The following is a 17433-nucleotide window of genomic DNA, read 5'->3' as shown; positions in this document are numbered from 1 at the left end:
GAGCCGGAGGCTTCCCCCCAGGGGAACTTTTTTTAGTTACAGGTTTTCTTTAAGGACAGGTGGCAGAAGAAGATTCTTTAATCAAGATTTATGGGAGAAGAACGAGTGACATATGAAAAACAGAAGATTACAGAGGAAGTATTTTTTCCTCTACTAAAGTTCATTAATCTATTTTTAGTAATAAATAGGTCTAGAGTAAAAAGTTACGCCGTATACCTATTTACCTAGAGGGCCAGAACTTCTGGGGGTGTCCTTACGAAAGGGTGCCATATTCCAACATAACTCCCCACGACATATGTACCTCCGCTCTGTAGAGCTCTGTAGAAGAGAAGGCTTGTTGCCCCTGACGTACAGTGCACCCCATATCATGTACCATGTGGGCTAGTATGGCAGAGCACCACACAGGTTGACTTAGCTATCCTGACTACACCAGCCTGCATGGGTGAGAAGGGATTACGGAAAGGTTTAAGAGGAGGAGCCATGACTTTTTTTTTTAATAAAAAAAAAAGTATCCCCTTCCCCTACCAAAACTTTAATGAACCCCCTTCTTACCCATGCAGGCTGGTACAGTCAACCTGCATGGGGCTCTGGCATACTAGTCATACCAGCCCACATGGTACGTGATATAGGGGCTCTGTATGACAGGAGCAGCAAAGTCTCCCCTTTCCTGTAGAGCCCTTGTCCATATCATGTGCACACCCAGCTTCAGAGGAAGCTATGTTTTTTTGTGAAACGGTAGTTAGGCCTGCACCCCCAGCACCAACTGCCACGCTCCTGCACCCAGTACACCAGGACTATAAGCATACTAACTTTGCATTGAAATGTACAGTATGTTCATATATAATACTGCAATTTTGCACAAGCACTCTACTGGTTAAAGGTACCCTGAGCAGGGCCCAAAAATGCCATAATGAACTTACCTAGGGCTTCCCCCAGCCCCTTGTAGTCTGTGAGGTTCCTTGGAGTCCTCTGGGCTCCCTCCATTCTTTTGCTGGCAGCTCTGCTAGCCACACAATTTTGCCCAAAATCATACACAACTGCGCATACGCAGCCCCTCTGCACGCCCGTCTTGCCCACATGCCCATCGCCGTGAACATTTTGCATGCATGTGGTTGATTCTTTCGAGAACCGCACATATGCAGAACACTCACAGCAACAGGTGCGCAAACAAGATGGGTGCATGGAGGGACCACGCATGCACAGTTGTGCATGACTGTGGGCGAAGTCGTGCGGCTAATGGAGCCACTAGCAAAAGAACGGAGGGCACCCAGAGAACACAGAGGGACTTCACAGACTTTGAGGGGCTGGAGGAAGCCCCAGGTATGTTCATTATGGCAAGTATGGGTCCTGCTCAGGATCCCCTTTATAAATGGCTCAATAGTGCCGCACCTTCTTTTGCTTTGGATGTGAAAGAGATGAAGTAAATGGATCATACCCAAAGTGGGTAAATGTAAGAAGTAGAGTCCAGTAAGGGTCATTACTAGGACCAAATATCTCCAGTTTATTTATTGACCTAATAAATTAAATAGAAAGTGATATTACCAGATGTGAGAAGAATGTTGATAATTTCAAGGTCATGCATTTTGGCTGTGCTAATAATATATCACCACATAAACTAAATTGGAAAAATATGGAGTATTCAGAGTTGGAGAAGGAATGGGCATTACTGGTTAACAATATGTTAAGCAGTAGAATTTAATGGCCAGCGGCATAAAAAGGTGACTTCAGGCAGATAACACTAGTGTAGTTATGCTTTTATATAAATCACGTGTAAGACCATATCTGACATACATTATGGAGTGCAGTTTTGGGCTACTCATTACAGGAAAGACATTGGAGTTTTACAACAGGTACAAAGCGGCCAACCAAATTAATTAAAAGGAATGGAAGGTCTCACAAAATCAGAAAAAATAATTAGCTTGAAAAAGAAACCACTCAGAAGTAATCTAATTAACATGTACAGTATAAGTACATCTAATGGCAATATAAAATGTTTTTTTTTATCCCTAGGTTGGTACAAAAACTAAATTTTACAAGCCGATTTTCACATGCAATAAAGCTACGGACAATAGATTTTCTCACCCGAATTTCTCATTTGTGTTTATCTCAAGTGAAAATCTAGAATCAATCACTGATAATCTTCTGCTGACTGTTTGGTCACTTTTGCCTGCTATTGCCCGACTGATATTCTTTTCATGTCCTCATGATGGGGAGCCTCCTGCTTGTCCTGTTCCCTGTCACCCAAAATAATGACTAATTACCATGTTGATGTGCAATAATTGAGCATCTGTATGGGTCTTAAAAGTGGGGAAGATATGGGATATTTGACATGTTATTGCAATTTCTGTGGTTAATAGGGCCTTGGATGCCTTCTTTATATTAAAGGCCATCCACTGATACAATTACTGGATACAGGATGGTTATACATTCATCCATCTTGAAAAAAATGTTGTCTTTATAGGACATCCGAGGTGACATGTGACATGATGAGATAGATGTGTATGTACAGTGCCAAGCACACAAATAACTAGGCTGTTTTCCTTTATTTATTTCTCTGCCTGAAAGAGTTAAAAATCAGGTATGCAAGTGACAATTTATGCCTGAGACAAGGACCGGGTTGGACTATAATGTAACCCTCACTGATAAGGAATTACAGCCATAAAACACTTTCCTGGCAGTAAACTGCTTCTGAGAGTAGGAAAGAGATAACAAGGGTTAATAGTTCACAGATTTTAGCTCTGGCTAAAAAAGGCTAATGAATGTGTCATGGAGAAGAGGCCATGAAACAGTAAAATGTTAAAAAGTAGATTTAAATATGAAATAAAACTGTGGGATACATTAAAAAGTCATTTTTAGAAGAAGGAGGATCAATATAACTGTTTATCTCATTAGTTAATTTTCACCTCGGATGTCCGTTTATATGCAACAAAGGATAGGGAGGCCCAAGAGCTTGAACTTCATGACAAGTCTTCTGAAAACATAGATAACAGATAAGCAATTGTTACATAGTTAACTTTTGTTGAAATTATTGCAATGTTATATGTTTCACATTTTTGTTTCTCATAGCGTTACCTTTATATAATATTAGAATAAAGATACAATACTAATAGTACCACATATGTTAAAAAAGAAAGTGATTGCATAGTTTGCACTTACATTTTCCCATGACTGTCTGTGCTTTATATGTGCTTTTATATATTCAAACATGCTTTTACAGTTATTCTAAGGCCTTCCAAGTATTGCACATAATTATCTGCTTTGTTGAAATGTTATGCTTTTGCCTCTAACAACAGCCCACCGATATTACTAAAGCGATCCCCCTGGATAACGTTGTTAGCTTTAGAAACATGATTTCTCTGGGGGGGTTTCAAGTGCACATCAACAATCTGGTGGGATTAAACTGTAGCGCTAAACACTAAGTGCTGTTGTGTAAGCAAAATGTAAAGTGACACAATACAGACATAGCTGAAAGCAGATAATAGCAGAGAATAGCTATTGCTGCACACTTACAATAAGTCAGATTATATCAGTACTGCTTCTTTTAAAGTAGAGTTCATGTGAAATTTCCCAAGGATCAGCAAATGTCATAAAATAGTAATTGTTAATAAACTCCATAGGAAGCAAAAAACCTATTATGTTTCAGAGGGCACGTGCGGTGGTATCACATAGTGCTCATAAGCAGCATTTCCTATCCACCACAGTCAGTGTTAGTTATAAGATTCCCTATTGTGCAGTAATATAGATCCTGTGTTCTTCCCTACTTACTCAACCCTTAGCTAATCAGGCAACATTGATTTGGGGGGGCAATGGCTCATAAATAAGAGCCCAGCACGACACAGGCAGGGAAAGTAGGATCCTGCCAGGTGCTGATTGCTTGCACTCCTATGGGATACAGTGTTGCATTTAAAGAGATAGAGCTGCACTGTGGATGAGCCAGACACAGACTCGCAGACCTCGCCGGCAGCATTCCCTCCCAAGATGCTCAAGTTCTGCAGCCACAAGAGAAGCAGATCCCTTAAAGATAAGAAAAGAGAGTTGATTAGTTTTAAATCTGTGACACAGCCTCCTTCTCTGCCATTGCTATTTGCAATCTGTTGCTTGAGTGCCCTTCACCTTTCCTCAGGTAAGGCAATTCCTTTCCTCCTATTGATTACATACATGCTATTTTGTGATATATTGTTACACTTTATAGTGGCTGATTGTATTCCAAATGTCCTGTGAAAGAACACGGGAGAGGACAGCTTTCTGAAGACTGCAGTGGCTTTCATTGTATATTTGAGTTTGGCATTATTGCGGCTCCTAAAGTGTTAATTTGGCCATTATTCACATAAGCAGTGTCCAGAAGGGCATTGTGAACGATGCTCCCTCACAGAATAGGTTCTCCAAGCCTAACAATTTCACTAGGCGTTTATCCCTTACACTGCAAACCCATAAAGGTGGCCACACACCATGCAATAAAATGATCCAATTTTACAGCATTTCGGTAAAAATGATCGATTGTCCCGAAAAATTAAAAGCTTTTTTTTATTTCAGCAAGAAATCATATAAGTCAGTCAGGAGTGGAGGATTTTTCTGATCAGTTTTTTATGAAAATTGAATGGTGTAAAGTAGATTGCCAATTTCCTTATATACTAGTACTACCAAGCAATTTTCTCAGTTTTCAATCTTATTTTTTTATAATTGGGGAAAAAAATGAATACATGTGTGGACATTGGTCACATTTTTTAAAAATGTTATAATCAATCAGAAAAAATTGATTGTAAACCTTGACTTGAAAATAAATTTAAAAATTGTATCGTGTGTGGCCACCTTAATCCAAAGTAAAAAATAAGGACAATCATTTGATTTATGGCAATTGGCTATCTACCTCGGTTAATTAATTTAATTGATTTAATTGTTCTAATTTGTTCTACTTTTAAATCCAATACCTGTTAGGCAAGACAGCTTGTCATTGACAAGGGGTTACACATACGAACTCCTATGTACTGCATGGCTTATAAGGATGAATGCAATGTTGGTGATATTTTAGTACAATACACTACAGTAAATAAAAGGGCATCAGAATTTTATTATGCTGATTTTTACAGTGTAACAAGTGTACTAAAAGTGTACTAAAAACTACAGATAATTTACTAGGATAATAAAGATTTATCTACTGTAATTAGTAATATGTGTAAGAAGGGCATATACATTCATTCATTCATTATTCCAAAATGAGAGATGAAATGATATTTATTATTATTTTTATAGTGTATTTACAAAGCTATGGCATATAATTGTCATTTTTTTTCTTATTTTATATCGTAGGCTGAAAACGTATATCATAATTACCTTTGTATTTTGTAATACACAATGTTAGATTACAATATTTCATTCAAAGGTCGGTCACTTTATACCGTACTAACAAGGAGCTCTTATAAAGTGAACTGTTTTTGCTCTAAATATCTGCATATTATTTGGTTTGATGTCTATGGTTGATCAAAGGTTTACTTTTCCTTTGCAGTGTTACTGCTGAGTGTTTCTACATTGTATGAGTTTCTCTTGCATCTACTTTTTAGGATTCCCTCAGTCAGCAGAACAATCTCAATATATAGCTGATTTGGATATTCCAGAAAATGAGGTATGCAGTACGTGCGTGTTATGTGTTACAATATTATTGTATTTACTGTGGAATTATACATGCAGACCAAGGGAGCATTTCATTGCCTGGCAAGTTATGGATCTTGGCTCTAAATTAGTGCACAGTTGCTAATACAGTAACATGTCTTCTTCTTTTACTTTAGAGATTAGCATTTTGCTTCAGTCAATGGACAGCACTATTGGACCAACCACAGGTAAAGTTCATATAGAAAATCAGATACCAGTTGTGGGATGGAATCTCAAATAAATAAACATTTTGGTACATTTAAATATACATTGAATTCATCTCTCCAGAAAAAAAAATAGAAGATGATGGGCCCAATCCAATTCACCTTCTCTCCTAAGTTTTCTCCTAGGTGATATTTTCACATTATAAATAAAATGCCTTTAAAGCCACCAGCAAGCAAGAAAAAACTAAATAAATAATTTTGACAGTACTTTTTCACCTACTTTTTGGTACTTTTCAATTGCGGAGTGCTCAAAGTTATTTTAAACCGAAGATGACATTTATTGTTTAAAAAAAAGCAACAAAGGATGAAAAATGATCTTGTAGGAGAAAAAATTAATAGGATCAGGTCATATATCTTCTAGCATGATTGCTAAAGACTCTCTCTGGGGCATATGTAATACTGAACTGAAGGTATTAGTATAACTGTTAGAGTAAGAGAGATAATAGTTATTTTATATGTAGTTTCATATTCATTTGTAAAAGCCTGAAAAATGTAAGCACAGGTTCTCTTCTAAGAACTCATAGTCCCATGTTTCTTTTCCATTAAGCTTTTATTTTAGTTTCTCAATGATAATATATGTGTAATATGCATAACAAACATAAATATATATTTTTTTAGTTGATGTAGAACTAATTGTTTATTTTATTAAAGCAGACCTGAACTCAGAACTTTCTCTCTGCTCTAAAAGATACACAACAGCATAATAACCTTTAAAGGAAAACATTTAATTCTTGCAGCTGATACAAAACCTGCAATAAATCTGCACTGTTTCGCCTTCCTGCTTTCATGGAAGCAGGCATATTGTTAACATCCTGTGCTTTCAAATGAGCTTATCTACCTTATCTGCCTTGGCAGTGAGGTGACACAGAGGAGAAATCGATTTGCAACTTGTTATTAGAGGCAAATGCGGGAGAATTAGACAGGCTAAATAGATGTAGGTTGCATTTCTCTATGTTTTCCTTCTGTCATGTGCAAGAGTTCCGGTCCACTTTAAAGGGACTCTGAGCACCTCTCATGGGTATGCCTTTAAGCCAGACAACTTCCAACAAAGTCGTGCTATGACACTTTTGGAGGAGCCTTTTGTAATGGCTATGCATGTCACTTCCTCTTCCTGCTTCATTCAGTGATACACTTCTTTAACAGAGAAGACAGGGGTGACTCAGAAGTTTTAACATAGCCAAGATGGCAGCCACAATGTTTAAATCGAAATCAAATGAAAACTATTTGATGTAGAATGGTGATTCAGGAATCAAAAGAAAGAGGAGAGCACGGGCTACAGAAAGGTATGCATCTTTAAAGGAATACTGTAGGGGTGTCGGGGGAAAATGAGTTGAACTTACCCGGGGCTTCTAACGGTCCCCCGCAGACATCCTGTGCCCACGCAGCCACTCATCAATGCTCCGGCCCCGCCTCCGGTTCACTTCTGGAATTTCAGACTTTAAAGTCTGAAAACCACTGCGCCTGCGTTGCCATGTCCTCAGTCCCACTGATGTCACCAGGAGCGAACTGCGCAGACACAGACCATACTGGGCCTGCGCAGAATGCTGCTGGTAACATCAGCTGGATCGAGGACACGGCAACGCAGGCGCAGTGGTTTTCAGACTTTAAAGTCCGAAATTCCAGAAGTGAGCCGGAGGCGGGGCCGGAGCATCGGGGAGTGGCTGTGCGGGCACAGGATGTCTGCAGGGGACCATTAGAAGCCCCAGGTTAGTTCACTCATTTTCCCCCGACCTCCCTACAGTGTCCCTTTAAAGAGAACCTGTACTGAGTAAAAATATTTAAAATAAACACACTAGGTAACTTCAAATGAACATTACATAGTTACCTTGTCGTCAGTTCCTCTCAGAAGCTCACCATTTTCTTCTGACACTAATCCCTTCCAGTTCTGACAATATTTTGTCATATCTGAAATATATCAGTTGTTGTCAGTAAAATATCAGTTGCTGTCAGTTATAGCTGAGAGGAAAACTGATGTACCTGGTAATCTCCATGTACTGGTAATTCCAGTTTAAAGAGAAATTTGACTTGGGCTTCTCCAGGTCAGCTCTGTAGATTGCAGGGATGTCAGCAACTACATTTCACATTTCTACACTGTTTTATGTGCATATACCAATGCCAGTCATTGTTAAACATTAATCCAACATTAATTGCTAAATGGGGCTGTCAACCTGCTGTAATCTATTGATCACTACCAGGTTCATAAAAAAAGAAAAATGCTTCCCCCACAGTGCAGGAAATGACTCACACAGAAAAATAATTGTTATTCTGCTTTATATAGTGTGATCATCCTTTTCACAGCATTTTATATAGTTTAACACTGCAGCCCATACCAGTGACGGTTCCCCAGAGACACACACAACGTGATATCCCTAGCACCGCCTAGAGACATTTTTTTTCCACTTAACATGCCAGCTTTATTGAAGTAAAAGATAACAACAGGGCATATAATAATCACAGGTTGTCAAGATAATACAAATATTGTAGAAATGCTAATTACAGTAAAGATTAGTGCAACAGTTGTAAAACCATGAGAATTTTGCTACAGCAAACAATTAGAAGGTAGATAAAAGCCTATCAGAAAAGTAAGGTTTATCATAAGGCAGCATGCCAAACAGTGTCAGATGCAGCAGGATAACTATTCTTTTCATAACCACAGTTTCAAGAAATACATGCATGGGGTATTAGCCCTGCCAGGCCAAAGTCTAGAGACAATTTTTAGATGAAGTCCAAATAATACTTTAGCCTGTTAAAATGTGGGAGGAAACCGTAATGCCAGGAGAAAACCCACACAAACAAGTGGCACACATACAAAAGTCTTCAGGATTCTGCCCTGGCCAAGAAACAAACCTGAAACTCAGTTTGCAAAATTAGAGGGCAAGCTGCTTAGCCATTGTTGGAATTTCATGACATTCTGTTTAAAGGGTACCTGAGATGAAAGACATCTCAGGTACCATACTTATCTGGGGTTTCCTTAAGCCCCCCTTGAGGCCACTCAGTTACTCACTGTCTCCCCTGGTGGCTCCTGTCCCTTGCAATATGGCCCGAAATAATCGCTTTGTTGCGCTTCATTGCTCCCACGGCTGGGAGCGTCCTCTGACTACTTGGTACTGATTTGGTGCGGTTTCTTGAGGTCATAGCTGCTTCTTTTCGTTTACACTGACTACTGCGCAAGCGCAGAATGCTCCTGTGAACGCGACAAGGGAGTGCACACAGCCGGGCCGCACATATGCGATGAAGCACGACTCTGTGAGGATATCGGACCATATTGCAGGGGACAGGAGCCACCCGGGGAGACACAGAAGGACTGAGGGGCCTCAATGGGGCTTAAGGAAGCCCCAGGTAAGTATAGAACCTGAAATGACGTTCATCTCAGGTTCACTTTATCAAAGAGTATAACTAAATTCCATAGCTGCATAGAAATGAAGCTTGAACTTCCAGGCAAATTTAGAACGGAAAAGTTATTTTTTCTAATTCTAAATTACAAAAAAAATTGTGTAATTCTGATAAATATATTAACATTTTTTAATGAAATTGGAACTACACTGTTAGGAGTGGCAGAAATTCCTGTACAATGTTTCAGAAGATTGAATAGTGTAGGATAGATTGTCAGTTTCTTGATTTATAAACACAAGCAAGTTAGTTTTCAATAATTTTGTCTCATAATTGGGGAAAAATAAAAACTGTGGCCCATATGTAATTCACTTTTTTTCTCCAGAGTTTTCTCCTAAGTGATATTTTCACACCTTGTCATACAATGTGTTTTTAAACCACCAGCAAGAAAATACAGGGAGTGCAGAATTATTAGGCAAATGAGTATTTTGACCACATCATCCTCTTTATGCATGTTGTCTTACTCCAAGCTGTATAGGCTCGAAAGCCTACTACCAATTAAGCATATTAGGTGATGTGCATCTCTGTAATGAGACGGGGTGTGGTCTAATGACATCACCCTATATTAGGTGTGCATAATTATTAGTCAACTTCATTTCCTTTGGCAAAATTCGTCAAAAGAAGGACTTGACAGGCTCACAAAAGTCAAAAATAGTGAGAGATCTTGCAGAGGGATGCAGCACTCTTAAAATTGCAAAGCTTCTGAAGCGTGATCATCGAACAATCAAGCGTTTCATTTAAAATAGTCAACAGGGTCGCAAGAAGCGTGTGGAAAAACCAAGGCGCAAAATTACTGCCCATGAACTGAGAAAAGTCAGGCATGCAGCTGCCAAGATGCCACTTGCCACCAGTTTGGCCATATTTCAGAGCTGCAACATCACTGGAGTGCTCAAAAGCACAAGGTGTGCAATACTCAGAGACATGGCCAAGGTAAGAAAGGCTGAAAGACGACCACCACTGAACAAGACACACAAGCTGAAACGTCAAGACCCGGCCAAGAAGTATCTCAAGACTGATTTTTCTAAGGTTTTATGGACTGATGAAACGAGAGTGAGTCTTGATGGGCCAGATGGATGGGCCCGTGGCTGGATTGGTAAAGGGCAGAGAGCTCCAGTCCGACTCAGACGCCAGCAAGGTGGAGGTGGAGTACTGGTTTGGGCTGGTATCATCAAAGATGAGCTTGTGGGGCCTTTTCAGGTTGAGGATGGAGTCAAGCTCAACTCCCAGTCCTACTGCCAGTTTCTGGAAGACACCTTCTTCAAGCAGTGGTACAGGAAGAAGTCTGCATCCTTCAAGAAAAACATGATTTTCATGCAGGACAATGCTCCATCACACGCGTCCAAGTACTCCACGGCATGGCTGGCAAGAAAGGGTATAAAAGAAGAAAAACTAATGACATGGCCTCCTTGTTCACCTGATCTGTACCCCATTGAGAACCTGTGGTCCATCATAAAATGTGAGATTTACAAGGAGGGAAAACAGTACACCTCTCTGAACAGTGTCTGGGAGGCTGTGGTTGCTGCTGCACGCAATGTTGACGGTGAACAGATCAAAACACTGACAGAATCCATGGATGGCAGGCTTTTGAGTGTCCTTGCAAAGAAAGGTGGCTATATTGGTCACTGATTTGTTTTTGTTTTGTTTTTAAATGTCAGAAATGTTTATTTGTGAATGTTGAGATGTTATATTGGTTTCACTGGTAAAAATAAATAATTTAAATGGGTATATATTTGTTTTTTGTTAAGTTGCCTAATAATTATGCACAGTAATAGTCACCTGCACACACAGATATCCCCCTAAAATAGCTAAAACTAAAATCAAACTAAAAACTACTTTCAAAAATATTCAGCTTTGATATTAATGCGTTTTTTGGGTTCATTGAGAACATGGTTGTTGTTCAATAATAAAATTATTCCTCAAAATTACAACTTGCCTAATAATTCTGCACTCCCTGTACTCAAAATCATTTTGATAGTACTTTATTTACCAACTTTGGATACTTTTTTAATTGTAAAATGCTTAAAAGTTATTTTAAAGAGAATATGAAAATGATCTCCTTGGAAATAACTTAGGAGAAAAAGTTAATTGCATATGGGCCCATATGCTATACATTGGTCAAATTATTTACAAATGTTACAATCAATCACAAAAAAAGTTTGTACTCAAATTCAAAATAAATATTAAAAAATGCATTGTGTGTGGCCACCTTTAAGAATAAGAATGTACCTTTCAGGACAAAGTAAAAAAAAATAAATCTCATCCTAAGCAGACCCTAAAATCTAACCTCAAGTGTAAAGCAACACAACACAACAGATTCTGCCATGTCATTATTTAACAACAATTATGCCAAAATGGAGGAGCCATTAAGGTTTTGTAGAAACACCTTTAGCAGAAATAACTTTAAGCAATAGTTTCCTGAATTACTTTTACAATCTATCACATCATTGTGGAGACATTTTAGTTCACTCTTCTTTACAACATTTCTTCAGTTTATTAAGGTTTGCAGACTTTTGTTTATTCATAACTCAATTATGGTCCCACCACAGCATTTCAATGAGATTGAGGTCTGGACTTATATTGGTCCCTTGCAACACCTTGATTATTTCCTTTTTACACCATTCTGTTGTAGATTTGCTGGTGTGCTTAGGAGGATCATTGCCCTGTTACATAACATAATTGTGTTAGTTTTAGCTGTCACACAGATGGCCCCATATTTGATTCAGGAATACTTTAATACAAATATGAGTTAATGGCCGGCTCAGTGACTGCAAAGCTTCCTGGACTTGTAGCTAAGACATTTGTACTGATATGCTGCATTTAGTTTTTGCCAAATTTGGTTTTGATCTGTAAGTAATACTGTGCATATCAAAAGGCATCTACTGATACTAATAACGAGAGTGGAAGATACTGTACATTTTTACATGTAGGCTCTCCATATCATGTCAACAAAAGTAATATCCTCTGTCCCCACTAATAAAATGAGAATTGCATGAGTGAGGTCAGTGGTAACAGCAAGACTATCTAATAAGATCCATTCACTTATCACAGTAGCTTTCCAGGAAGCAGTTAACACTTCCCCAGAGGTAGAACATCCCCCTGTTAGTTTGTGTTTATATAAAGCCAAGTTCTATTGATTTATCCTGCTGGGCACTAGCTGTTTCACGCTGTTTCACAACCATGCTGTTTGTATACATCTAAAGATTGATATCTGAAGATATCCCTGTTATAACAGCTTAACATCACTTCTATCTACTTAGTTTATATTATTGGCCAATTAGCTTAGAAAAGGTAGAACACGCCTAATGATCAGAAATAAAACAATGTGCTCAATACGAGGCATGACTTTGTGAGATCATGCTTCATTGGTATTAGTCCTTATTTACAACTTAATTTTGACCCAAGTCTCACCCAGTCCTCAAGTCAAATTAACATCACATTCAGTTGAACTTCACCACAAAACCAATTGATTATTTCAATTGAAGATTATGTGCTTCTCAGTTGTAAAGTAGACACACTGTCAGGCTGTCCAGAAATAAACATGACACTTGGAAAGAGCTATAAGCTGATCAGTCTATGTCCGACCAGTACACACAGTCAAAGGTACTTCTATGTGCATTTGCCAAGGACTGATGTAATGACAGATTGTCTCTTGCTCTCGTTTGTAGATGATATAAAATTGAATATACACTGTATTCCAGGAGTGAAATCTAATATCTGGATGCTGGGCCATTTGGGTACCTGACCTCAGTGGTGTACAATGCTAGTACTTCATAGTTTTGGGCATTCTGCAATACCTCTAAATCTAACCAAACCTGCCCCCCATGTAGTCTTAACCTTAACTTTCCCTTATGGCCTGTGATATGCCTTAACCCTTCCTCCCCCTCCTTCCCCTGTGTGATTATGAGGCTTACTGACAGTGGAGCAAGCAATCATGCTTGTAACTTATACTGAAGGGGGACACAGCCACACAGTGCAAACATTTTTTGTTCATTACATTTAACATTCCACACATGACCTCTGTAGGACCCATAAGTGACCTCTTCCCCCACCAATAAAAGACTGTGACACACTCTTGGAATTCAACACAGCTTTTATTAACATATACACATATTTCTACAAGGTACAACAAACATCCATATACATTTTTTGGATAGCATGAAATAACAGCTTGATTTACAAATAACCAGTTTAACCATGAAATTACATCATATCATCAAAGGGTCCCTTGACAAGGCCACCAATTACCACCAGCCACGACTTATACCACTCTGTGGTACCTTATTTTGCCCTCGTTGTACTGAAGCATCCAAGTTGTCCTATGCAAAAGGACCGACCGCCTGTTGCTGACCCCTGTCACCCCATATCTTCAATAACCAACACAATGCTTAATTTTAGGCAGGGTGGGAGGATGTTGCCTCTCCTCAATCCAAAAGGAAGTCCCAATACACTTCCTCTGTACTTACTGAGGCTAACTGTTTACCTGCCCGCCTTTGTTTGTCACATTGACCTGATTAACCCAACCTGACTGCCCTGAGGTCACTTTTTGCTCACCCAGGTTATGTCCACCTCCCCCTCAGTGGGCTCACTTTCATTCTGAACTTATGTCTTTCAGGTTCCCAATTTTGTCATGGACCTTTGTAGCTCCATTTATAATAGAATGAAGGTACGTACACAGTTTGTTTATTTGAGTTCTTGACTTTATATACTAAAATAAAAAAAAATACCTGTGGACCTTATGTATAAAAGGGCTGACTGCACAACAGTTTCTATTTTTGTCCTGGCAACCAAAAAGATTAGATCATATAAAGAGAACGTTGATTGGATCTTAAGAAAAGCATAGAAACTCACATATTTAGATGTTTCGTACTTGCCAAACTATGATTTTTTTGGGGGGGGGCAAATGTATGCCAAATTATTGAAATGATGGTTTGAGTTGATCATCGTAACATGGAGAACAGGACTTCCAGTTTTCATTCTCATTTGTCTGCAATTGCTATTGGCTCACAAGTTTTCATAGACATCTGCATAGAAGTCTACACAGAGCAGGAAGTATATTTTTAGCATGACTTGACAGTAGTCTACAGTTTTCTGTAATACACTTTTCACCTATAGGGGAAAATGAGGCAAGGTTAACGGTTTTCATTATTCTATTTTTATAGCACTGGGATTGATCATGATCATATGAGTAACGCAAGTAGCCAAACTACTCCAGTCAGATCTTTGCTTATGACTGAATACAAAGGAGAAAAGTCATCAAAGTTGAAAAGTTCCTATTTTTTTTCCTTTTCACCGCTTCTCGTATTTTCTCAATCAATGCCATTCTTAGGTTGTGTGAAGTGAGAAAAGAAGCAAAAATGAACTTTGGAAACTCTATAATAAAATGCTGATAGCAGAAATTAGGAGAAAAGAATGATACACACAGGGCTTTAAAGTCAGTAGGTCAAGTGTTTTTATTGCTAATTTAGCAACTAGTGCAGAGCTGCGCGTTATCATCTAAATAGTATGGAAAGCCGACACCTCACCCTCTAAAAAAAAAAAAAAAACCTACAGAAAAAGTAGCATTGGGTTTCCCATTGTTCCAACTTGCCCAATTACCAGGTATGCAGCCTAGTGTGTTAAGAAAGGGAAGGCTTCCAACATCTCCCCCATCTTACACAGCCATATGAATTATGACATTGGAAAGTATGTTGCAAGAGAGGATAAACAAGCTTTCACTACTTTTGATTATACACATTATACTCTAGGTCAAAATAAGCCTTCCAATCATTGTGATCCTTTCAATCTAAGGAGTGTTCCAAAGCCTTTGTCAGTTTTCTGACTTGACACACATACAGGAAATAAATACTTGTTTTTGAAATACTTGGATTGTATGTTTTTAATTATTTCTTATATCTAACACTTTGTAGGAATGGGTAAGGGGTATTATGCATCCCTAAAAAATGCATGGAAAAAATGCATGGAAGTGACTTATTGTTGAATAGGATAAGGGGCAGAATCCTTTTCAAAATTGGCATGCTATCATTCAAATCCCTACATGAGCTAGGCCCTGGATACCTGAAGGATTTGCTGCAACTGCGTCACACCTCCCACAACCTCAGATCAAAAGGATCCAATAACTTGACCATCCCCAGAGTTAAACAAAAAGCCTTTGGAGCCAGAGCTTTCCGTCATGTTGCCCCTAACCTTTGGAATGCCTTGCCAAACTTAAGACAGCTCTTACCTTGGACACAGTCAAATCAAAACTGAAAAGCCACCTGTTTAGTCTGACATGTATGATCACATAACTTTTTTCCCCTGTACACATCATTAAAGGACGCTTTGGGTCCTATGGGAGAAAAGTGCTTTACAACTGTTTCGTTGTCAGTGTTGTGCAATATTTTGCTGGAGTCTTTATTTGTTATATGCAACTTTATATGCATTTTACGCCTGCATGTATCATTCTACAAATACTGCAACATAGTCTTGTGTCTTTATGACGTATGTTTGTACTGACAATTCTTCTTCTTGTGCAATAACAGGAATAAACAAAACAACTGTTTTGTTGTTGTTGTAAGATGAGCACAGGAGTACATTTTTTATTGACCATATTAAATGATATTGCTTCAGTTTTGGTTTAAACACCAAATTTGTTTTTCTTTCTAGGGAAATGACGAGGAAGTGTACAAAAGAGTAAGTGACAAAGTATATATATTCTCTATCTGTGTTCTTATGTTTAGGAATTTAACTACTATGTCTTTCTCAGTTTTTATTTCACTACACCAGAGCATTAGATCCTGCTCTAAAAACTGGGGTGAGTACAAACTAATGCCGTCAAGTGTAAATTAAAGTTCCACCTTGCCAGTTCAAGATAGGAATTGGCTTGTTTTCTTTGTGGCCTTCCTCCTCCAGACTATTGTGTGTCTTCCCCCTTCCTTCTATTCACAGCATCACTTGAGTTTCCACGGCCCTGTGCACAGCAACTTTACCAGCATTTAGTGATAGTCCATCATGAACTGCACAACTCATTCACCTCTCCTCCCACTTCTCCAGCTCTATCCCACTTTGTCAGTCTCTTCACTGGCTGCCAGTTACACAAAGGCTACAACTCAAAATCCTGACGCTTGCCTACAAAGCACTTTACAACCTAGCTCCTTCTTATCTAAATAAACGTACTTTCATATACATCCTGCACGCAATTACTATACTCAAGTCTACTAACAATATGTTCCTGTCTTCTTCAATGGTCACCTCTTCTCACTCCTGCCTACAAGACTTCTCTTGATCCTCTATCCTGCTCTAGAACACCCGCAGACAACACATCCTCCACTCGCTCACACTTACCCTTTTTAGGCCCAACTGAAAAGTCACACAGCTGCCCTTCACCTATTGTCCCGTCTCTTAGCCCTTTAGACTGTAAGGACGATTGGCCAGAGCTCTCCTCCCCTTTTGTATCACAATGCTGTGTAGTGTAAGTGCATATCTTCCACCATTATGTAAAAATCTGTTATTGATTTGTTCACTGCATAAGCTGAAATCCACCTTTGTCTTGTACTGTTAATTGTATTGTTTATGTTGTATTGATATACCTTGTATTCTGTTCACCATGGAAGATGCTGGCGCTATATTAATCAGTAATAATAATAACCAGGCTCACTGAATGATAAGCTGGGTAACAAACAAGTTGATAAATGTCCTAAGGCACAATCTTTCTCCATAATGCTAGACTTTCAATTGGAGACGATAGCACATAGTTATTGCATAACTTACACTTGCAGTTATTGCTAATCATAAGATTACCTGTCACTTTCCTAAGGTAACAGAGTACATAGATACATACATTCAGTTTACAGGTGCTTACAGGATATGTTCTGTAGACACTGCTTACTACAAAATATGGATTCTCATTAAGAATGAAAAGAGAAATTAACCTCCTTGGCGGTATGAAAAATACCGCCAGGAGGGAGCGCAGCAGTTTTTTTAAAAAAAAAAAAATTTTTTAATCATGTAGCGAGCCGAGGGCTCGCTACATGATAGCCGCTGCTGAGCGGCATCCCCCCGCCCGCTTCGATCGCCTTCGGCGATCTCCGATCAGGAAATCCCGTTCATAGAAGGAGGGCGGGATGACGTCACCGACGTCACTGACGTCGGGACGTCATTGGGAGTCCCGGGCCACCCCTCGGCGCTGCCTGGCACT

The 17433-nt window shown here is 39.0% G+C and overlaps 1 protein-coding gene across 1 annotated transcript in view; it reads left to right on the top strand.

The window, feature by feature from the left end:
• The first annotated feature begins 1172 nt into the window (after nucleotides 1-1172).
• Nucleotides 1173-17433, top strand: part of NMS (neuromedin S) — a 37265-nt gene continuing 21004 nt past the window's right edge. The window contains exons 1-6 of the mRNA XM_068266022.1: nucleotides 1173-1320; nucleotides 5559-5620; nucleotides 5784-5834; nucleotides 13873-13923; nucleotides 15903-15929; nucleotides 16003-16050. Coding sequence (XP_068122123.1) covers nucleotides 1173-1320; nucleotides 5559-5620; nucleotides 5784-5834; nucleotides 13873-13923; nucleotides 15903-15929; nucleotides 16003-16050 — 387 coding nt within the window. The remainder of the gene's footprint in view (nucleotides 1321-5558; nucleotides 5621-5783; nucleotides 5835-13872; nucleotides 13924-15902; nucleotides 15930-16002; nucleotides 16051-17433) is intronic.

Source organism: Hyperolius riggenbachi, chromosome 2 (genome assembly GCF_040937935.1).
Source record: "Hyperolius riggenbachi isolate aHypRig1 chromosome 2, aHypRig1.pri, whole genome shotgun sequence".
Classification (NCBI taxonomy): domain Eukaryota; kingdom Metazoa; phylum Chordata; class Amphibia; order Anura; family Hyperoliidae; genus Hyperolius; species Hyperolius riggenbachi.
The sequence above is the reverse complement of the archived record's forward strand: the minus strand, read 5'-3'. Positions and strand labels throughout refer to the sequence as shown.